General features: G+C 37.4%; 1 protein-coding gene across 3 annotated transcripts in view; it reads right to left on the minus strand.

The window, feature by feature from the left end:
- GNE (glucosamine (UDP-N-acetyl)-2-epimerase/N-acetylmannosamine kinase) overlaps positions 1–24,616 on the minus strand; it is a 25,622-nt gene continuing 1,006 nt past the window's right edge. Inside the window, exons 1-12 of one of the 3 annotated variants that reach the window (XM_085302107.1) lie at positions 24,124–24,580; positions 18,976–19,184; positions 15,774–16,225; positions 14,317–14,469; positions 13,628–13,840; positions 12,860–12,947; positions 11,483–11,693; positions 7,835–7,964; positions 3,614–3,835; positions 2,439–2,621; positions 1,611–1,727; positions 1–956 (exon numbers count right to left, since the gene is read on the minus strand). In XM_085302107.1, the coding sequence (XP_085158233.1) occupies positions 721–956; positions 1,611–1,727; positions 2,439–2,621; positions 3,614–3,835; positions 7,835–7,964; positions 11,483–11,693; positions 12,860–12,947; positions 13,628–13,840; positions 14,317–14,469; positions 15,774–16,225; positions 18,976–19,139 (2,169 nt within the window). In that variant the 5' untranslated portion in view covers positions 19,140–19,184; positions 24,124–24,580 and the 3' untranslated portion in view covers positions 1–720. Of the gene's footprint in view, positions 957–1,610; positions 1,728–2,438; positions 2,622–3,613; positions 3,836–7,834; positions 7,965–11,482; positions 11,694–12,859; positions 12,948–13,627; positions 13,841–14,316; positions 14,470–15,773; positions 16,226–18,975; positions 19,185–24,107; positions 24,581–24,616 lie in introns of those variants that run through there. The other 2 variants (XM_085302106.1, XM_085302108.1) reach the window with 2 other exon arrangements.

Genomic DNA, 24,616 nt, shown 5'->3' on the forward strand with positions numbered 1-24,616 from the left:
TAAAATTCAAATAATTTATTGTTGGCCATAGCTCTAAGAAAAAGATGTTCCCTGCTGTACCTGTCAGTTTATTTGGACAGCTCTGGCTGTCCRTAAACTCAGAAGATCATAGATAGTCTTTCCTTCATATGTACGCTTCTAAAATGGGCCTTAGCCCTCTAAAGTTGCTGTAAAAAAAAACTCCAAGTTATTTATGAACCACAATTTTTAGATGCAACCTTTTTGTAGAAGCAATGGCTCTCTTCTTTCCACCCGYTGAATCTACTATCTACTGTTTGTGATTACATAGTTACTTGAGAGTGGAAACTTAGAAATGGAAAAGCTAGTCAAATTTTAGATTTTTCATTTCACATAGGTGAGAAATAGGATGTARGACCTGAAGCATTAGCTATAATTTGACATACCACCCCCCCAATCTGTTTCCCAGCATACATGAAGATAGGTTCATAAATAATTCAACTACACTTRAAGCAATATCTGGGCTTGCCCAGAGAGGTGATTAAAAACAAAACAAYTGCACATCAGTTCTGATGAACACGGACAAAATTTAGAAAAAATAAAGATACGATCTCAATTAGGAATTGCTGAAGTAGTCACTAACTATTCAGAACCTTACTCTGATTCAGTAGCTGCTCTGGTCAAAGGAAAAAGAATTGGGCACAGTACTCCCGCCACTCATTAGGTATTTGAAGAGTCCATTTGTATCATTGTTACTGGTACCTAATAYGTTCTACGTGTAGTATAATCCAATACCAGGCTAGCAGCTCCAAGAAGAGCAGGATCTGCTAGATTTGAGACCACCACATCCACAGTTTTAGCAGATGACAAAGCTTGTCGATGTATCATGTCTTTRACAGCATTTACATAGTGGCTGGCTAGAACTCCAGACAGGATCACAAGAGAGGGGTTCATGGTGTGCAGAATGTTCACCACTCCAAGGCCTAATGCCGTCCCAGCTGAAAAATATACAGATAAAGAAAGTAAGTAACAGAGAACAATGCAAGCATCAGTTGTTGGARCAGGTCTGTTAGCAGCAAATAACACTGTGGTTAGAAAAGCTTTTTATTCCATATGGTGGACAGTTACAATTTATGTTACAAGACTATCAGCTTGGCATTCATTTTTCTTGCAAAATAAAAGGAAAAAAAAAGGCAATTGTTTTACAGGATAATGCATTATATAGGGATAGAGATGTCAAAGATGAAACAATGTATTACCACACTTCTRATCTAAGAGAAAAAAGAAAAACATTATTCTATCTTTGTGCTATCAGCTACGTATGAGGAAGAGGACTGTGTTTAAAGCTTGTAAAAAAACTATCCCATGTAAAGTTATATGCTTATTGCCCTTGCTTGCTCAGATTAGGCATTCATTTGCCTATCATGAAATGTCCCGTAATTTTCCAAGGTAATAAGCAAATATTGAGATCTCACTTTTTTAATGTAAGGACAAACTGATTTTTGCAGGAACTTTTCATCTCGTTCCTTGGACTAGGGATTCTATAAATAATACACAAGTTGCCTGTATTTTTTCCAACATTTGTTTTTRACTTACACAGGGATCCTCAATTCTAGTGTAGGAACTACGCGCTTGTGGTGTTGCAGTCTTACCTGTTCTGAGAATGCTGTCTGCTTTTGCATTCCCAAGTTTAGCTGCTTGAATGAGATGTGCAGCACTAACAACCTCCTCGTTCTTCATAGACATTCCTTCTACTAAAAGCAGATCCTCTGGTCGTATTGGAGGAGAGAAAGCCAGGAAGAAAACATGGTGATGTGATGAGACAAGAGATGGAGGCTGATAAACAGGCAATTAAGATCTTTACATCTCTGTTACTTGTATACCAAAGCCTGCCTGGATGCCGAGAAATCCACCCACCTCTGAGTTTAGTCAAAGTAACCATCATATCCATATTATTCAGGGAATTGTTCCTACAAACAATTCAAATAGAGACAGTTGCAACAAGGTAATTTTCTAGTCTTGCCAGCCCCAAATAAACTAAATTACAAAATATTTCCATCGTTATTCAAGTGTTGTAAGCTACTGCTCAAAGACAACCACTGTGAAACCACACTTCTTGTAAAATGCCTAAGAAAAATGGCTACCTTGTGGCACGTTTGAGAAAGAGAGCCAACCCTCTYCTACATGCTTGTAGTAATTATGAGACAAAAGGTTCCAAGTGTGGCTTGCCTAGGTACTGCTAAAACTGAGACAGAACTGTACTGTACTGCAAATATAGCAGCAGGGTAGTTATACACAAGACCACCTATCTGGTTACCCATATGCTCACTCTCCTCTCTTACAGGAAAAAAGAAGGTATGCCCCCCCCTTTTTTTTCTCATGTCATCCTTGCAAATTTTGTCTATACTTCAGTTTAGAAACCTATCTTTTTTTTTTGGTGGGTGAAGGAGGGTTGGAGAGAAGATGAAGTACATAAATACCATCATGCAGTTTCTTAGCTTCTCTCTGTAAGGCTATTCCAGAGGCATATGCTTCTATACATCCTTGGCTACCACAGAGACACTCTGGTCCATCTAAAGACACGACAATATGCCCAAGTTCAGCAGCACAGAAAGAGCTGCCATGGATCAGTTCATGTTGATGAATGATTCCACCTCCAATTCCTGCAAAGGTGTGAAAATTTGTGAAAGTAAAAAAGAAAAAATATAGCCCCAATTCATTCACATTTGCTTATTCTAATAAAGATAAAGCACATGCATGGGTGGTCTTCTCTAGTGGTGACGAAATGAATGACTGGTTACTGAAGAACTCGTCTCTGTTCAACACACTCCTAGAAATGCTACATATGTGTGTATATGTATGTATGTGTGTGTGTGTGTGTGTGTGTATGTATATATAAAAAGAATGCTACGTAACACTCATCCTTTTCTAAGCTTATGCTCAAACCTATGCAAGGTACTAAGAGGCATCATAGAAACAAATGTGTCAGGACTACTCTGACAAATCTTACTCTTCATGCACAAAGCTAACCTTTCAAGTGGCCTTAAAATTTTGCATTTCAGAGAAGATGCTTTAACACCATAGTTAGATATCTATAAATGACTGTAACCTATATACCAGTGAGTGAGGACATTTAAACCTGCAATCTTCTTCCTCTTCACAAATCCTGAGTGGAGATTATTCAACTACTTATCACTGCCACCATTCTAAAGGATTATACACTTAAAGAAGAAAAGTAACCCCACATTTGCATTTGAGATAAAATAAACACGACCTGTCAGGCTAAGTTACTCATCTAGCTATTTTAGGTAGGTATCCTTATCTGACTTGTATTTTCAGTAGCCGGAAGAAAATTAAATTAAGCTATAAAGGTGAACAACAAGATGATTCTAGCCAAAGTTCCTCAGGTTTTGCTTACTTAAAATGGTTCATCTGCACAGCTATATCACTAGAACCTCTTTTTTWAATAAATGCAGCTTATGCCAAATGTTCCATTTGCCTAGGTTAAAAAAAGTACTGCAAAYAGTACAAATAAAAACAGTGGCAAAGGATTTTTGCCTAAAGAAATGTATCAGGCACAATGATATTATTTATGCTTTTAAGAGATGGTGCTAGTATATGGACTTTAGGTTTCATTTTACCGTAATCTACCCACCTGTACCAGTGATCAGTGTTACAAAATTTTCTACTCCTTTTCCATGACCAAATTTCCTCTCTGCCAAAGCAGCACAGTTTCCATCATTGTCCACCCAGACTGGCAGGTGCAGAGCATCAGATATTGGGGTTCTGAGATCCACACAGCTCCACTCTTGAATGAGCTTGGTGGAGTGAAGCACAACTCCTTCTCGGGGATTTACTCGTCCACCTGTGGAAATACCTAACTCCCATAAACACAGGAGAGAGAAAACAAAACTRAGTGAGTGCAATCCTTGAAGTAAAGCTCTATTTTTCCCTTTGCAATAGTAAGTATTTTTATTTCCAATACTAGATTTCAAACTGCTGAAGTAAAAATCTCTAAGTATTACTTGCATTGCAGTTTCTGATGTGAAGAAAATTAACAATTTTACTACTCTGGTGAAGATGCATTCAACGTTTTAAGATGARCTAGACGGAAAACAGCATTACTGAATCAAAGAGTTCATCTTCTGACTCAAGGCAATATTGCAGCAAATCACTCAATCTTCGTGTTTTTTCCTAGTCTTGTATAAAAGACATGTAATAACAAACTGTACTGAATAATTGCTTAAACCCTACAGTAGTCGAAATGTCTTGAAATTTGCTATATCTTTACAGATTTAGAATGACTAAAAATAATTACTGAACTTAGAGTGGCAAGCTCTATTAGAAATAAAGTATTCCCCTTATGAAAGTACCAAACTATGTTCAGAGAGTTGTCTGCTGATTGGAAATATGGTTAGTACTGTTTTACTTGTTGGTAGGGATTCCAAGGTTGATGGGCTTTAGAGAGGACCTCTGGAAAGTAGGCCATCCTACTACGCAGGTATTTAGCTCTAGAAAACTTAAGTTTGATCACTGTAACCATTATTCTTATACAGAGATTATGTAATTGTGGAGTTTATCTAAAGATGTCAGAAGACCCTGTGAAAGAAAGTCCATTGCTTAGTTAAAACAGAAAGCTGCTACAAAAGCCACATGACCTGCAGCTGAATTGAGCCCTGAAGCTGTGACAGCTAYGAAAATCTCACTTTATGAAGAACAAATTAACTGTAAATTTGTCAGCAAGTACATACTATAAATGTTATCCCAGAAASATACTGAAAATCTGTGAAGGTCTTCCTAGGATTTAAAAAATACAAACGTATATTGCAACAAAACCTCATTTAATAGTTGCCAGCTCAGCAGTTGGTTACAAAAACATGCCTACTCTTTCTATCTCTGATCTATTCTGCTCAAATCTTTGTAATCAAACAGACTGAACCAGGCTGTAGTCTTGTGGGCTGTGCTTCTCGGAAACTTTTACTAGGAAGACATCATGATCAAGATATTAGTTTCCTGTAAAGCAGAATAGCAACTTAGGAAAAAAGCCTTGCAATATGGTAAAATGAATAGTCCTTTCCCAGTGGACTCATGCTGTAGTTRACGTAAATGAGTATAGGAATACTACAAAGTATTTACCATCAGCTGCAAATGGAAAACTTAAATGCTGCTTCGGGAAACTTTGCACTTCCATCACAGAAGTGATTCCTAGTGTAACTGGGATACTGCTAACACTCTAGTTCTTTATTACAGAATATAACATGGGTAATGTATTTTTGGTAAATTTACTGCCCAGTAGATAGCTCTCACAAGTACCTCCAAGTAACATGTATAGATCTGTGTTTCCTCTGCTCTTTCTCCTCATTCATTACCAATGGATATTGCTTTCATCCCTACTTGTGATAGCTGGAGATAGTCTGTGTTACTCATAGAGGCTCCAGGATTAAGTCCAGCCCTCCTGTTCAGTTAAGCAAAAATTCTTTCAAAGTTACAGGAACACTCCAGCTGATGATTACTAGCTTTAAAGAAATAAGCAGAACCTAATATATTAAGGAATSCTCTGAGAATTACATGTCTTTCTCTAAAGAGAAACTTCAGTTCCAGCTAATATTTTCATCTGAACTATGAGAGCAGTCTGAATGAGGCAAGAAGAAGCTAACAGAAAGAAGATAACCAGGTAAGAAATTTCACATTCTGTAACACAACTTTTTTCTTTCATTCATCATTACATTCATCACAAATGTAACTGGCAGAAYGACAGACTCCCCATATGAGAAAAAAAAAGATCTGTAAACCAGTTTCTGTAGCATCAGTACACTTGGCTTGCTATGAATTGTTGTCAGATGTCTGGAATACTGACTGCAGTAGGATTTACTGTCTTCTTTATATACTGGAACTATGAGGCTGTCAAACTTTAGCATTTGGAGAGAATAAAATTCACTGGAGAGAATAAAATTCACTGGGTAGTTCAGTCACATGTATTACATATGCTTGAGGTATCTTTAATCTTTCAGCAATATGCTGCAACCTCCCAGAGAAATTGGATGGATTTTTTTCCCCAGAAATGATAGAAAAGGGAATTTTCTCTAAATGGAAGAGTTTCTTACAGTTTTAGAAATAAGCTACTCCTCAGGAAAACTGTATGGTGCTCCTTTATGGAGTCTCTGTACTCCAAATACCACATGACGATGAAAAGGACAGTGCCCTGCACGTACCAATATAATTCGACTTTGTCTGCTGTCAAATCTTCTGTACCGCTGAGCTGCAGCACTCCAAACAAGCCACTCCACAGAATCTTTAGAGCACTGTATGCTGTAGATTTAGGGATGACTTTTGCATTAGATTATTACCAAGAAACTGGGATTAACAGGACCTGCCCTCTTCTCTGTGAGCTTTCTGTGTTCCTCTACATTTACTAAAGGAAAAGTTGTCAAATCAGTAACTTATATATTCTATTGTAGCTTTATCTGGACAGCTGAAATTAGTGGAGGACCACAGCTGAGCTGATCTTCTCTTCCAGTGCTAAGGTTGTWAATTGCAGGTATTCCTGATGCAAGTCAGACTGTTCTCACAGAGGTCTCTTATTTTTCTTGCAGTTGTTTATTCTTTTTTATTTTTAAAATTTCTATTTATTTTTTTTTTAGTTGTTCAGAAAGTCCAAAGTGCCTTTCAGAGCAGGAACAGGAAGATAGTTAAATGCTCCTCCATTAGCATATATATAAAAATATTAAAAAAGCAAGTGGGTATAARAAATGCCGTTCCTGGGCTGTTTCATTCCTAAAGAGAGACAATCTTATCAAAGGGCAAAGCTTATTTTTGAAACCTACCAGAATCACCACTGAAAAAACTGCAATTTCCATACATAAAAGCATTAAAAAAAGTTTACTACTATGGAGCTAATGAAGCTGGACAAGAGAAGCTTTGGTTCACTTACAGTGAAAGTAGTCTGAAAGATCTGACTTGAAGGTCTGATATATTTCTCCTCATGTTTTGGTTAGTTAACAATTTTTGAAAAACAGATACTTTTAGAAGCTCAAATTAAGTTTTTTCCTTATGATTCAAATAAGTTTTAGTTGCAGCAAAATAGTTTTTTGTTTTTTTCAGGTAATTTCTCAGCCAAAATAGAATGATGATTTTACACCCTTGTTAATATCCAGGACACCACCACCAATAACTAGTATCTCAGATGAAAGCTCAAAGTCATCATGAAACTGAAGAGGTGGAGACTGGTTACAATCTAAACATTCTCTTTGAAGTGGASCACTACTACACTGTAAGTAAAAAGGAAACGAACAAAAACATTGCTGTCATCTCTGTTAGCTCCAAATCTCATCTAACATTTTGGCTGTTTTATTCTGTCCTGTTCTGCTGCATGGCTGATCCTGGCGACAGAAAAAGGCTGACCGGCACTAGAGAAAACAGCACTCGGTTGCAAGAGTCTCAAGAGAAGTTCCGATATGCACTAAGCATCTAGTCACACATTTTTGACRCTGCAGGGCTTGAAAAGCCACTACTATATCCTTTAGAAGAACTGTTCATACATCATTCAAAATCATAATGCTAAAGTTAGAGACCATGTAATTCAGCAGACATAGCATTTCTTTTGGTAGTGAGGGAACCTGTACTATAAATTCAGTGGTGGTGTAGCTCAGGACTTGGGAACTGTTACACATTAGCAGATTGCTTTCATAGCTCATACAGGATGGGGCAACTTCAGATATTATCATCAACTTACCACCTTCACAGACATTGAAAAAAGTTACTGTTGGAAGTATAATTTAAGAGCATCATAATATACTTCATCAGTTTTGGAAAAGTGTTTTAAATTAACCTGTAGGGATTTTATTTAGTGAAATTCTCAGAAAAGACATTAACTTACCCACTCCCAAAATTCTGCAGTTCAGGTTTACTGCCTCCGATGCAGCCTCTATACACATCTTCAGAATTAATTCCAGTCTGTCTTCATATGTCTTAGGGTTGAGCTGAGTATACTTCTTAACTATTTCACCCTAGAAAGTAAGAACAACAAAACCTGCATCATATAAATAAATTTTATGTAAAGTTCTTTTCAGTTTCAACTACAGGTCAGCTTAAAAATGGAGAGCCACAACTTTTCTCTTTAGAAACAAAAACAGATGCACACTTTACATCCTGGTCATACAAGCTGTTCTGCGAAACAAGACTTCTGACAGCCTGGGGGACAAGTTTGCAAGATTAGGCCCTCTGTAATCAATCTYCCCTGTCTGAAATATGGTATGTATTTAAGAAAAGAAAACATGGGCAGTACAAGAAGTATTACAGGAACTGTTGTTAGGAGTAAGCCATGACATAGTTAAACTCAACACTATCAAGTGTTAAAAGAAGTAAGAGTATAACAACTGCTAACAAAGGCAAAACAAACCAACAGAGCTTTGAAAAAGAAATGTTTCTGATTTGAATGCATAGAATTTTGCATGGTGCCATTAAAAAAAAAARAARGAAAAAGAAAACAGCAGGAGGAGAGTCAGCCAAGAAATGCTTAGGAGTTTATACTGGTATCTTTTCAGAAATAATCTTCCCTCTAAGCAGTTACAGTTSTGAGTCACTTGAAATACTTCTGCAGTACTGTCTACTGCGATGTCTGCTGTGTGTGGGCGGGAGGCCCCAAGAGGAAGGGAGTATTTTTATAGCCTGGGAGTCATGCAGCCGTATGAAAGGATTCATTGTGCATGGTTGAATCTGTGGGTGCCAAGGAACTAGTATTAATGTGAYGTTAATCTTGCAGGATAGGCCAGGAAATTTGAGAAGCTAGTGTTTTGCATAGCAATGTTCTCTCTCTACTATAGAGAGGAYTCCGCACCATATGTAAATGAAGAGCAACGTATTAATACAACCATGGGCAACGGAGCAAAGACTGTCTATGTGCAGTAAGGCCAAAATAACTTAGAAATTCCAAGACCTTAATGTTTGAGCACTGGATCCCATCATTTCAGCATTACATCAACAGCTGGGTTAGTTTTTTCTTGTTTTAGGTGCCTCTTTACTTCTTAGTTTGAAGTGGGAGGGGAACCAGAGGAAATTATATTATGGAAAACACGGTTGCAGCAATCAATTTATTTGAAGAGACAACAACTTTTAAATGGATTGTTTCCAGAGCTCCTGAAAGCTCAGTCATTTTCTTCAAGAGAAGAAAACTGTACCTTCAACTCCGCCACATGTTGTTAGATGTTTACTGCTGTTGTGTAGACTTTATTACGAAATTTCCATCATTTTTCGTTTGCTCTGACTATTAACATTTTAACTTTCATAAATGTCACCCCTAAGCTATACCCTTCAAAACAGAAAAGATTTTTTTTCAACACAGTTTTGTTTCTACCAGTGCCACAGTCTTACTTTCAAAAAGTCATACTTAGAAGTTCTCTTCAAGGCCTTATCTACCAGACATCTCCTTTTAAGGGAATGAAAAACTGTGGGCCACAGTTGGTCCATTTACACATCAGGTTGCTTGAGGCAACATGCTTTTTCCTTCTAGGTGTCTATGTCCCACTGCTGTAGGTATTTGGAGGCACACAGTGCAGGAGTAAATATCCAACACTGTTGAGAATTAAAGCCAAAAACCTCTGGACAGCAATTACGATCAAACCCTGATAGCRTTTACTTTTTTCCAAAACAAGAGGACAGATGTTTAAATGCATTTAAATTCTTCAGTCCTAAGTGTCCTTCTATTAATCAAACTAGATAAAAAKTACTTCAAATACATTTATACCATTACCAAATAATTTTTTTATCCCATTTTTACCAAGAGCTTGAGGCTTCCAAGTTTAAACAGAAATTACTTTATTTGGTGGTCTAGATAATCAGCAGATTGTATGGGTTTGTTTACTTACTTCATTACAGGATGCCTTTACAGCTGATTTAGCAGCAGGTTGACATTTATGCCTCTCTGGTTGCCTCATGTGCTATTTTTTATGACGTCAGTGTTCGATATTTTTTCCTGAGCTTCAATTTTTATCTTTCTAAGTTAGCTGGCAAGTGTTTAAGATATTTAATACTTTGCCTATAAACTGCAGAGCTACACAAGCCATGCATAGCTACCAGTTGTATGGCATAGGCTAAACAAAGCTTCCTACTGTGCCATTATCAGGAAAATGTGTTGAGGAGCTCTTGAACATGGAATTCGTTAAATCACAAAATACCCCTAAGCATCTCTCCCTACAGCCTGTAAAGCATCTCAAGCTTATTTCAGAAGGTTTGCAAAAAGATCTTTGTCTTTTTTCACAGAAGCAGAAGCACTTTGGATTCAAAACTCATACAGTACCTAGGGATTCTAGCATACATACAAAATGCCACTTATACTGAAGATAGTATCAAGCATCTCTTTTCACACATCAAAGGGAAAATAATCACAGTCACACAATCAGTCAAAATCCTAGAAGGAATTTCAGCAGATCATCATATGATTCTAATCCACTCTCTTTTACCAATGAAAGATCAATAAATTGCAATTACAGCATTTTTCAGAGATCTTTTTTCACCTGTTCCTAATCGTTTAGTGATGAAGACACTACCCTCTTCCAGATTATTTATTTCAGCTTTCTACTGCATTGACAGCTAAACTTGATGCTAAAAAAGACTTTGGGAGTTTCCCTTCCAGCTGTTTTAACCCTTTACTACTTATTCATGCATAAGTAAAACAGCCTCTTGGTAAAGGCTTCTACATATTTGAGGACTTTTTTTCAGTCAGTCCCCTCTTTGGACTAACCAATTCCAATTTCTTCAACCTTTCCCTGTGTTCCAGGTCTGTAGTGATTGTAGCTCTTCTCCAGATTATCTCTAATTGGTCTACACCTCTATAGTGAGATGTTTTTGCACTAACAAAGGTGAGATGTTCTTGCACTGAACACTAAAGCTGGTTGAAGCCTAGTGCTGTCTTACTAATTATGCTTCTATGCAGGAAGATCTCAGAAAATATTGACAATTCTTTTACTAGCCTTTCTGCTGTTGGTAAAAGAGTTGCAAAGACTCTGCATTCTGATCCCACCCACCTGAAACTCACCACCCTCTTCAGCAAACTGCTTTTCATGGTCTTGACTGTTGTTCAGACGGATTCTGTGTGTTCATTATGTGGCTCTGTAAGGCAACTGGAAAGGAAGRAGACTGCTCCTGGAACCTTTGCTTTCTTGTATGAGCTATAAAAACYTGCAGAGTGAACTAAGGCATCTTTATTTTAGGGACTAAATATCTTAAAGTTGTCCTGCTTTTCTGGGGCCATGCAGCTTCCCAAAGAGAAGCAGACATGCACTGGCAGATGGGCTTTGCTACTTAAACAGCAGACTTGGAAAAGCAAAGCAGTAGGCAAATCGTAGCACGAATTGATGAGAGGGGCCATCAAATGGCAGAAAATCTACTATACCCCTTAATAGCAAAAACTGGTAGGATTGCTCCTTAATGCAGGTCTTGTTTATCATCAGCCCATGGCCATGTAGGAAAAGAACCACAATGCGCAACAGAGTCTACAGAATGTATAAAAGCATGACAGAGTATTTACCTTCATACTGACAATTGCCACTCGGAGATTTGTTCCACCTAGATCCACTGCCAGGGCACTCTGTGTCTCTAGAATATGATCAATATCTTGAGAGATATTATCTTTGACAGGAGGAAAACAGAATTTCTTTTGCAGTGGCTCCTCAAGGTCAATAGATTTGAGGAACTTCAGAATCCTTGGAACAGCATTACCATCTCCATATATTTTTGAGCTATAATATGAAAAAAAGAGATCAAGCATAATGGGTATAACACTGCAATCTGAATTTTTGTATGACAGAAAGCTGTAACTCTGTATCATTACAAAATTATGGCATGTGTCCTATGATAATACTTCAGCTCTGACTACCTGACCYAGGCATGGGATACGGTAGATACTTAATTAACATGCAGTAGTTTGAAAACTGTACTCAACAGATGGAGCTAATGCCAAACTTGCACTATTTAGGAATATGAAACATGGAATGCGAAAAACTGGAATATTAAAGACACCAAAAAATTAAATGAAAAGTTATGGATTTCATGAACAAACTCGCATAATAAAGTTCTAAAAATTACTGGAATTAAGAACTATGAACTTCTGGTGCTACATATCCAGAAAAGATCTACTTATCACACACAAAACAACTAGGTGATTTTAAAGGGTAAAATTCCTGTCAGGCTGCAACAGTCAGAAGTCTATTTCAGAACATCACTATATATGGCATCAGACATTTAATAAAGCACAATTCAATTTCATTACTTTATTGAGATTTTAAACAAATACAGCCTTGATTCTCGCCCTTAAACATGTGCAATCTAATGGATTTTATTCATGAACAAACTTAGTAGTTTAAAAATAACAATGCTACAAACACTACTGTGTGAAGACCAATGAAGGCATCTTGCAGTAACCTGGTAACTCTTCTGGAAGCTTGCCATAATCAGGTCTCTCTAGAGAACATGCTGGAAGTCAAGCCAGCTATAAAGTAGTGTGTCCATCAAGCGAGTCAAAGGTGGGCAGATGGGATGTTGTCTCCTGAACTACTGCTATGGAACAAGCTGGATAGATCATGCTAGTTGAAGCTAAGAGCTGTATTTTGACCTCTTGACTTTTTGTTGGATGTTAAAATATTAGTTATACCAAACTATTTACACCAAATAGTTATACCAAAACATTGCTAGTAATTACTAGTAATGTTTTGTTCTGTAGGTACTAATCTGCACTCAAGACACTGCACTACGATTCTGAATGAACAATGTAAAATGAAAAACAATCTGTAGCTTCAGATTAGTGTAGTGAAAATATCCTGGTCAGTTACGATGAACCACCTCAAAACTGAGTGCCTTTTTCTCCATTGCTTTAACATACCATGTAAAGCAAAACAAATGCACTTACCATGGATATTGTTTACCAAACTGAAGCTGCAGAGCATGCAGAATCTTATCCTGTGTGTCAGCATCACGAACATGAAGAACATTTTCACCTAAATGACAAAAAATGAACGTAATAGAACAAGCCAGCTATTTAAATATTAGATGATAGGAACTGTTTTATAAATGGATAAATCATTAATTTTGTGTCCTCTGAGCAAGAATGGCTCCAGCCAGATGGACATTACTCTTGATCTTTTCTATGCCTACTCAAGTTCCTATTGAAATGATGGTGATTCCTGTGATACAGTGTCATGCACTAGAGGGTAAAATATTAGCCTTCAATACAATTCTCATAAATAAAAAGAGCACAGATTAAAAATACATATTCCAGCACTTCAGAAAGTATCTGTATTGTGACATTTCACAGCCATACATATTCAACATAAATAGTTGTTTACCTCCTATTTTCATCTGTGTTGAAGTAAAGTTGTATACATGTCAAGTGTCATAGTAACTATACAGGAAGAATATTAGTTGTCTATTCTGACAAATGGAAGCCGCTACAAATGGAAATATATTTTATTTGAGCTGGTCTATAGCTAAAAACTATGTATAAAACAAAACAGCATCACTGATGTGATGACAGTAATAGCCAGTGACGCTTTGAAGTAAGTCAAAAATAAAATGGTACTGATACTGCAAGATGATGTCTGGCAAGCATCTGTTTGACTYTATCCTTTGGAACGAAAGAAACTCAGAACTCCAAGGAAATTAAAGTAGTTATGCAAACCTGTTTCTCTTCCTGTCTGACGTGTCCCCAAGTTGATGACAGGTGTACCAAATGCTCCCACTTCTCTGACACCACAGCTGCTGTTACCAATCATACAACCAGCGTGCGCCACTAGCTGAATGAACTGGTCAAATGGAACATGCTTTACTGCCCGAAAATTGGGATGGTGTTCAATGCCCTTCTTCCTCATCACCCGAACCATCTCTTTGCTTCCTACAGAAAAACACAAGGTATGAACAAATGATTCAAGTTTTTTTGTTAAACCGAAAGCTTCAACACGTGAAGGTACTGACAGCAGTTGACTGAACTGCCAGCTCCAAGCTATTTTCGTTCTCTTTCTTATCCCTACTGCACAAGTTTTAGAGCTGAGCAAATAAGCCTAAGTTTGATCCCAGAATCCACTGGAGAAGTCTATGTAACAAAGTTTTAGTTAATGTAGGAGCACTAATGTCACTTCCAGGTGTTACATGGCTTCCTTTCATCTTATTCCCAAGACTGAAAAGATGAGATGTCCTGCAATGTGACCATACAGCAGCAGTGGATGCACACCTGATATTGAGATCATCCAGCTGTTTCCGTCTAGCTGGACAGTCTGGCTTGAAAGCACTCCGTAAGAACCAATGTATTCTTTAAAGCCTGTTTGTTGGCCATCACGCTGCCATGAAGGCATCAGTATTGATTCTACTTACCTGCATCCACATTGGGAAATAGAACAAGCGTTCTCTTGTTGAAGGAGATGAGTGCGTCTAGCGTCAGCTCAAACATCTTTATGGAATGTTTAATATCTGTGGTTACAGGATGCTGCAGAGCAACTATATAATCTCTGGGTTTAACATCTTCACCTGTTCAAATAGAGCACAAGAACAGTTTTATTACTGGCAGAGAATGGAAAGAGGAATGGAGGGCCTACTTTTCAAGTTACTGATGTGAATGCTCAATCTGTCTAAGCACTGAATAATATATTTTAGCACGTGAATTGCAGTGCTACAGTAAAACTTAAGGGAATAACAGAAACATCTATTTTATTTTTTGCCTCTCTAAGCAAGACTCCTAACTACTATTGTCGAAAGTCAACATGCAGTTAACTCACAGGCCTTTCCATAAAACTTTGCAAGAGTACACCAGAGTGGAGAGACTTTTCTCACATGAGGGCAAATCTGGAATAACGTGAAAGCCCTTGAAGTTACTCTCAATTTAAAGCAATGGCTGTAAGACCAAGATCTACCTGCAATGCTATTCCCAACAGCAAATGGATAGGTATCGCTCACACTGTGGTATTTAATTCTCACCATGCCTCATTACTCAGGATTCCTATCAGTTCTCCAATACTCAAGCTAAAACTCTGTTCCCATGGCTTAAAAAAAATAAAATAAAAAAGGGAGGAAACACAGTCTTATCTGTTTCAGCACATTTGTTGAAAAGTTTATTTGTGAAATATTGACCTACTGATCCAACAAGACTCCAGCTTCTATCTGCACAGGCTAACATACCTTAGGAGATTTCTTTGTCCAAAATGAACAGCAAACACAAATCCCCGTTATTTAGGGGAATTATTTGTAAGCAAATGGATGTGAAACGCTGGAAGTCTTTGAGGCATGTTGCACTACTGCAATACATTCCTCAAAAGAATGTTCAGAATATAAGTTCCCATTAGTGTTTTAAAATTAGCCCTGAAGAACTCTGATTGTTTGCATACATCCTTTAGATCAACATAACTGTTCATATAGGAAAAAGCCAAATTTAAAAATTGGTCTTATCAAAGAAATTACTAATTTAAGCAGTTTTTTTTTTCCCTTGACAAAAAGAACAGGTAAGTTTGCTGGGATAGGTTTGTATATACCTATACATGGTACAGCTGTACACAGTAGAACAGAAGTTGAAATGTTTTTAAAGAAACTTCATAAATACAGCAATACAACCAGCAAAGAAACTATTTTTTTTTAGGAAGAAGTGGGTTCATAATCACCTTCAATTAAGCAAACTTCAACTTACTGACAAGAAGCCTGTCTTTTTTTTCTTATCCTGTACTTTTCTCAGACAGGTCAACAGATCCTCAAGGTTTCAGGGACTACAGGTTGATAACCTAGTTACTAAATTGGTCTAAGTTTGAAAGAAATATGAAACACACAATGAAGTAACTACTCACCTAGCCACATGCGTATAATACTCATGTAGTCCTTATTTTTGGCAGACAGAAGCTTGTCATATGAGGGGCATCCCGCTAAAAGGATGCGATCATGGTCTTCACACATGGCTATCAGATGCTGCTCTGCACTCCTTGTGCAGCATACATGGTAATGGGCCAGTTTGGTAATAGCATGTCTGATAGAGTCGTCTATGGTCCCACTGACTTCCCCACCTTCAATGTGAAGAATTCGGATATTCATCAGGGCTGCAGAAGTGGCCAGTGCCAAAGCATCAAATCTGTCACCGTGTACTATCATTATGTCAGGTTTCAAGCGATTCAGAACATCTGGTAACTTCACCAATGCAAGGCCCACTGACTCCACCATGGCTGCCTCATCTTCACCTCTCACAATAGTGTGCAATCTTGTATGAATGTCAAAGTCATCTTGTTCAATCATGCGATAGGTGTTACTGAAGAAAGAGAAAAAGATCTAGAGTAAAATACAGCTTGCTTTTACAGCAACATAACTTGACACACTAACTGTATACAGCATTTGAATAGCTGACCAGGGTTTGAACAATGGCCAACAGCATGTACTTAACAAAGGAGAGTAACATGAGCAGCATATAGTGATATTTTCCTAATGCAAGAGGGATACGCAGACTTTGTACATAAAAATATTCCTGAAGGGATTTATCCAGCCACTTCTAAATTTGTTAAATATTCACCATTTACAATTACCTATGACAAAGAATTCAATAGCTTAATCACATGTTGTGCGAAGAACCATCTTCTTCTGCTTCGATTCTGTCATGTTCCAGTGTCATTTGATGTCTCCCATCCATGAATTAGAAGAGACAGTGAGCTGTTATTTCCTATTTGTTTTCTATAAGCCTGTGAAGATTCTACAGACCTCTTTTTATTTCTACACTCTAGGCTGAACAGCCATGATGTATTTAGTAGCTTCTTGTTCAAATGCAATTCCGCAGCTCTGACCATCATTGTTGTCTCTTTCTGTACCTTTTCCTGTTTCAGTATCTAGGAGCACAGAGCTAAAGGAGAGTGTCAGACAAACAAGAACCATGCCTAGAATTCAAGATGTGGATATACCATATTTTGGAGATGGAGATGCCATCAGTGGTGGATGGCTACAGTGACCTAATGATGTTTTTCATTTTTCCTTTCTTCATAATTCTTGGTCTTTTGAGTCACCTTTGGACCGTTGCTTATCATTACCTTGAGGTTTTCAAAGTTCTGTCAATTAGATGTCCACAATACAGTTCCTGAACACTAACAGTGAATCAGCACTCTTCACTGCATAAAGAAAGTTTAGATTGTTTCTTCTCCTCATTTGCACAGAACATTTTCCATTTATTTGCCCTGAACTTTACTTGCTATTCAATCAGTTAGTTCTTCTGTTGAGACCTTCTGTAACTCCTCCTAACTAGCCTTCATTTCTACAACCTTGAACAGCTCAACATAAGCATCAAACCTTGTTGCCTTACTGTTCTCTCCTTTTCCCAGCTCATTCATGAACACACTGAGTGTTGCAGGTGCCAAGAAGGATTCCCACAATCCCACTGGTAACCCTCCTCTATTGAGAAAAATAGTTGTTAAAAGATTTTGACAGAACATACTCATCCATATGAAGACCTTCACTCCTATACYGTGTCCATTAAGTTTTTCTAGAAACCTTTAAAAAGGAATATGCTTGCTGAATGTGCTCCGGAAACCCACAGAAATCACACTCATTCATCCATGAGTTTCTAGAGTCTTTTAAAAAATAGACATGGCATGATTTCCTTTCAGGAAAGTTATGTGACTCATGACCAGTATAGCAGCTTTGGTGGACACATGGATAAATACATTTGTCCAGCAGATGTGTCACATACATGTACATAAATACAACATTTTTTCTCCAATTCTCCTAATAGGGATAAATGGGCTAAGACAGTTCCCCAGATGACTCCTGGATCATTTTTTAAGAACAGAAATAGAACTCTTCCATGGGTAATCCAGGTGCATATCTAATTCCTTTATAACTCCCTCCTCTGAAAATTTGAGATGGATGCTTTAGGTTCCAGCAAAGAACCTAGGCTTCACTGAACATAGATTCAAAAAATTTAGTGATGGTTTTATCGCCTCTGAGTGTTACTTGTACACTAGCTCTACAACACAAATCATCTAGTTCATTCATCTACTGCCTCTACAAATCTTTTGATAGTTTTCCTGCTTCTGGTATGTTTGAAGAAGGATTTGCTTGATTCGCTTCTTGTGATTATGCCTTTTTCAAGTAGTTCGTTGGCTTGCGTTATTGTGGTTAGTCTGTTAGAATTTATACTCCTGATTTTCTTGTTTGAACACAACTTTGAAGGACATACTCTTATATCTAACAATCTCCTTACCTTACTATTAAGTCATGTCAGCTTTTTTTCATCTTCCTTTTTTGACAGGTAATATATATTTATTCATAGGCTGCAAAAAGGTGTCTTTAAATCCCACTGCCTTCAGTCAGGATGTGCATGCTGTTCCTTTACCTTCTGTCTTTTCCCCAGCAAATATGAAAATATTCAGGATATGAGAGATTCAAGTTACAATCCTTCCTTTGCAACAGGGAGTTGGACCAGAACAGTCCACCATTGCAGGCAACTGCTCTGATTATTTATTTATAGGGTATTCTGAAGAGGACCCTAATATCTCCTGCTGAACCATATCTAACATGCCTGTTAGTTATTTGTATTGTCAAGAAGAGCAAAGCCCCTCATCTCATCCTGAATGTCAGAACTGACAGTGTTGTCCTTGGATATGGAATTTCTCCAGTAACTGTTTGTGCAAAGCAGAAGAGCTTCAACTCAGAATAACTGTAGGTATGTATGAAGATTCAAAAATGTAATCCATTTTCATTTGATTCTCATCAGATTCTTAGGGAAATCTGAATGAATTGAGTTTCTCACTTCACATAATCTTGGGTGTTCGCGAAGATCTGTTACAACATTCACGTAAAGCTTTATGAAATTCGGTAATATTCCAAGACTGGTTTGAAAGAGTAACACAAAGTCTCACAAGGAGCTCCAAAATGATATTAAAAAAATTCTGAAAAAAATGTGTGTAAAATTTAGTTATGTACATTTATGATGACAAGAATTCTTTTATGTACATTCCTGATGTTTTCATTAACATACCAGAAASAGAACGGCAGAGATACAAAAATCCATCTTACCCATAATCATCAATCAGATGGGAACCAAGCACTACAACATCAAGCTCAAAGAACTGTGGTTCTGCCTTAATACCAAACATAATGGGAGCTAATTTTGAATAATCTGCCCTATTGCAAGTAGCAACACAAACGCGAAGTTTGTGGTTGTTTCCATTTTTCTCCATGACTTCCTTTTGTTTCTGTTTTGAAATATTCTTGAAATAGAGTTCCTGAAAAACAGAAAGAAAGCATTACTAATAATCTTCACAACAATTAAATGGCACACTTAATGGACAGCATATACAACTGCAGCACAGACTCRTACTACCTTGTCCATTGATAACTGGTACCCCATCATAACTACTATTAAAAGATTTTAGAAGAAAAGGATAGATTTTTAAGCTAAGCTTTTAATTTTGCTCCATTTCTAAAAACAATATTTAAACATTCTATAGAAATTTCTTTCTATAGAAAGATTTAAAATTATGAATTTCAACAGTACTTAAACAGTAAACAGTGCTCAGACAGAAACTCTAGATAAGTAGAAAATTATTGCTGCCTTAGTAAGTGGAAAAGAAAATACAAAAAAGACCTCACTCCTATTCCAAAATCATTAAACGGAACAAATTCTTAAGAGATATATCCATTGACATTTCTGTAAATATGAAATAAAGCAGTTTYTGAAATCGCATCTCTATTTCTTTAAAAACGGTCTACAAACAGTATACAAGTGAGAGGCAGCATGAAAGTGAACTTTAAACTATCACTTCGATTCTGATCTCACCCCTTATCTGCAGCTGACTAGACAAAACTGCACTTAACGCGATTTTAACACTCACACTACTATGAAATCATTCTTACCTATACCTAACGAGGTCCCAATACAAAGGTATCAAGTTTGTCAAGATCCTGACAAATCAGGCTGGAGTTGGTAGTACCCTTACATTTCTGCCTCATTTCAGGAATCACGTTTATGCCTGTTTAACTGTTTGCTCACCGGGGGACCTAGAATACTAGTACAAAGCGCTGTGGGAAGCACCTCCTTAATCCAGAAGGCCTGTGGAAGGAGGTCCTGGATATTATCTTCTAGGATACTAATTTCTCTAGGTAATTTATTTGCAACTTGACAAAACTTTCAATTTCAATTGGATGTCCCAGACAAATATTGCAAAGATCTATTTGCTTCTCACCATAACCGTGAACTTCAGYTTGTCCTATGTCACTGAAGGAGGGCACAGTGAATGTCTAATATCTGCACACATTAAAACTTTTAAAAATTGTTTCCTTCCAAATTATAAATGGCAGTATCAGATAGGCATATTCTTCAAGAACTAACAGGCTATTGAGCTTCATGACTTACTGAGAGATGTTATTTAAGTATCTCCTTCTACAATGAAAAAAAAGTGTAGCAGATTTCTCCTGCTTCTTAGCAAACAAAACTCTTGCTTACTGAGACACTTCAATCCTAGCAGCTCACAAACACTTGTATTATCCAACAAAATCACACTAGTACAATATTGAGATAGCTGTCAGTTTCTTGCTACTGGCAAGCCTACTTCTAGCAAAACGGGATCTTCATTTGCAATCACTATCTTTTATCACAAGGGGACTAGAAGACATCTCCAGGTTTTGCTTCAGTTTGTGCATCTGCTAAACACTGGGGAGGTAAAATACATAAAGGAGTTATATATTGATTTCTAATCCCTTCTATACTCTTTTGCAGACCAAAGCACATCAAGACATTAAATAATACATTAAGTTACAGTAGGACAACAACTTTTGGAGACAAGTAGATAATAAGGACGATAATAATCATCATGCAATTTGCAGTCTTAAGAAAAGCACTCTGACAATTAACAAATACAATAACAAGATGTTTAAGGAACAACTTAGTCCAAAAAAAAAAAAAAAAGTGTATAGCAACAACTCCCCCCAAGTAACTCAAATTTCCACCCCCACCGCCCATATGAGAACAGCCAGGTTGCCACCAGAGGTAACAAAATGCTATTTGAAGCTTTTTATGGTTTTCCTTTTGCAAATAACTGGATTTTAAGCAAGTATCATCCTTTGGGTTTAAAATCTAACACTAAGTCAGAATTTCATTCCAGTTTTAAGGCAAGAAAACAGACCTTGACATTTTTCAGAGAACCCCACTGAGACATCTCCCTCTTCCCCCCCCCCATCTGAAATACATCATCACTGCCCTCTCCATTGGTTTGGTAACTCAGGAAGCTCTTCCCGAGCAGCTGCTATGCAGCACACCAACAGCGTGTTCCTGTGCCTTTCCAGAAAGGCAGCTTCCCTCTGTTTGCATCATTCTGTGAATGATTTATTAAGCGTAACCGACCAAGCTTTTGATCTCCGTTAGCCATCTCCCCCATCGCTGGAATCTCTGCGTCTCTGCTTCTGCACGCGGTTGGTGCAACAAGCAAAGCTGGACACACGAATGGCAGCCAATATGCCAGGATCCACACAGAACTGAATTCGTAAAGCACATTTTCTGTTGTATTTCTGAAGTGCTACCATGCTGGCACTTCACAGGCTGATGACTGGTGTGTAGTAAAAGCATCTGAAAMCCAAGGCTTTGAGATGCTTTTAATGTCACAAGGGGAGTGTTCCCACTCCAACTGGAAGCCAGAAAGAATCATAATTTAACTCATAATCTGGCATTATGCTGAGAGGCAGCATGGTTAAGCTCCACTTTTAGATTCCCAAGAAATAATTCTATCCTAAGAATTAGATTTCACCTGCTAAATTTCAAGGGCACAAGARCAAACTATTCCTACATTTAAAAAGCTGAGGATTTTGAGAACTACATATTGAAAGTGCCTTACATTTAAGCATGAAGTAAGCAGCAAAAGTGAAAAAGAACCAAGCAGCCTTCACAATACAGGCTGTCTTCTACCACTGTCAGTGGTAAAAGGATATAAACTCCTGCTTGTAGAAGCTAAATAGTTTGCTTGGCAGTAGATTCAGCTTCCTTTTAATTTTATTAAAGGTAACAAAAAAACCTATACCTGGATAATAACAACAACAAAAAAGATTTAAAATCACTCTCCTACTTATAAAAAAGTTTGTTCGACATTTTATATATAAGACTTCTAAGTAAAAAAAAAAAAAAAAAGTTAAAATGTGATTTAGATTGATTTTCAGTATCTCAAGTCCTAAATGTGAAACATGAGGACTATGGTTGTACAGGCTATACTATTTGTCAAGAATCAATCTCATTCTCACAATCAAAAAAGTTAAAATCCTGACTTTAGCCTAGTTTTGAGGACAGGAATAATGAGTTAACCTTTCTTTATAACTGAGCACCCAAAAAGGAATTTCCTTCACCTGATATAAGGACAGGTGGCTCGTTTGGTTTGCTATTACCATCATTTTTCATCTTACRTATTTGCCATGTTAAAAAACAAATTCATCTGTTACCTACAACAGCCAGAAATCCTACCGTTTTCTTCCTTTCAGCAACTGCAGTAAAGGATATGAAATACAAACTATTAATATAATAAAAGCCCTCTGATCTATGCTATACCTACTTCTTCATTTAAATAAAAGAGCTGTGAATCATGTTTAACTCTTGAATCACTAAACTGTATTTTAATTCCTCACCTGAAATGGGAGGTTAAATTAGCAAGAGGCTTAATTCCCACTCTTCTCTACTACTCTAAAATGCTGATATATAGTAGTCCTATGTGTATACCATTCCATTATAATGTCAACCGTCCAATCTCATGTTCCTTTACACCCTGTTTAATTTTGTTTTTTTTCTTTTTTTTACACTTTCACAAATTTTCTCAGCAATGGATGTTTGTTGTGGGGAAAAGAGAGGTATCTTCAGCGGTGTTTTAGCTAACAGATGGCTCAAGTTTTATTGTTTTGGAGAAGACACAAAGTTAGATGAGAGTCTGGTGTRGTATGCAATGCACTACAGAAATAATGCAAAGAAAAAGCTTTTCAGCTTTCTTAGAATTTAAGAATAATTCTGACATCAAAATAGTTCTCCTTAGTTGTTTTTCTGTTACTTCAACAGTATTTTTCTATGTATTCTTCAAAGTCCGTTTCACAAATAGCAAGTAAAAAGAAAGTTCGTATTTTTCAGTAAAGCTTCGAAAGAAAGGCTATTGTGATACCGTGCTCTTCCAACAACCTACATCTAGTTAGTATTTACAGGGACAAACACTTGTAAGCAAACTTACAAAACTCAGCAGCTTTTCAAAGACTTCCCTATTGTTAATATATATTAGTTTGTATTTTATCACACAAAACAAACAAGTGCTTTCGCATAATCTTCACTATGGTATTTCAGTGCTACAACGAATCTATCCCAAGTTTGTAAGAAACATTTTTAGTCTTCTTTTGCACCTGGTTAGGGCTTTGCAAAACACAGAGTGTTTACTTCATTTTACTTTTACTTTACTTCAAAAACATACGGTAATTAATTATGGTTTTACACTTTTATTTCCTCATTTTACCTAACACGCTTAAAATATTTTAAAGGTATATTAGAATTTCAGTGCCTCAGGCTGAAGCTGTAAAAAAGAATTCTTCCAGGATCTGAGATGCACTGCAATCTGGGTCAGAGAACATGTTACTATATACTTATAGTGCTRAGCCAAACCTTAAAATACATTAGGTAGAATCAAATAGATCCAAATCCCTCTTTTTCAAGCCAGCTTTGTTTTGGAGATACTTCTGAGCAGGAAAACCCTGTCAATGTATACATAAAACCAGTTCATAATCAAAATAACGTTCAAGGTGTGAAGGCAGCTTCTGACACCCGTGTAGAAGCTGCATGAATGTGACTATAATTAGAAGCAATCCTCATACAAGACTCCTCTACTTGTTCAATGCTACATACATATTCTATACGATAGAGACTGAGAAGCCAAGGTAAAATGGCACAGAATAATGAAATGACGGGGTGAGCATACCCCAAGTCTCCTTATTCCAAGTCACCTGTCTCAGCCAGAACCATCATTTCCCCTCTGACAAAGGTGTTATCTTTTCATTTTTGCAAAACAAGATTTTGACAAAAAGAATGGTTTTCTGTACTCTTCAATCCTCAAGGAGGGCCTAAGATTTTAGAAACATCTAATTCAAATCCAGAAAATATACTCTCCTAAAACAGTAAGAGTGCCAAAAAATCTTACCGCTCACAGTACTCACTCATCAGGTGGAAACTGAACGGACTGATCACCCATCTTCATAGCAACACAGAGCACACTTAATTACAGCCGCTATTGACGGCTTTAGAACAATACTGGGGGCAGATGTGGAGAAAAAGCAAAATCTGACTAGAATCAACAGCAATTCATCCTATTTAAAGTGGGTTTCAACTTCAGCTGATGTTAGGTTTCAGGAAGCACCAGAACAGAATTATATTTACTACTTGTGTTAAAAACCTGCAGCACATTAATGGCAAAAAGCTGGAACTAAGGAGCGACACACAGGCCGTGCTGCAGACACAGCATTCGTACTACTAAGAAAACTCGATTTTTAATGAAAATCCTGAAGGTCTGCCCCAGCAAAACGCCTGGTAAAAAGCCACTACCAGCACTGCGCGCTGCACGCCCGCTCCCCGACACACGAGCCCACACGCGCACACACCAGCCCCCCGCTGCACGCCCGCTCCCCGACACACGAGCCCACACGCGCACAC

This window comes from Rhea americana, unplaced genomic scaffold (assembly GCF_003343005.1).
Source record: "Rhea americana isolate MKP2758 unplaced genomic scaffold, rheAme1 scaffold_186, whole genome shotgun sequence".
Lineage (NCBI taxonomy): Eukaryota > Metazoa > Chordata > Aves > Rheiformes > Rheidae > Rhea > Rhea americana.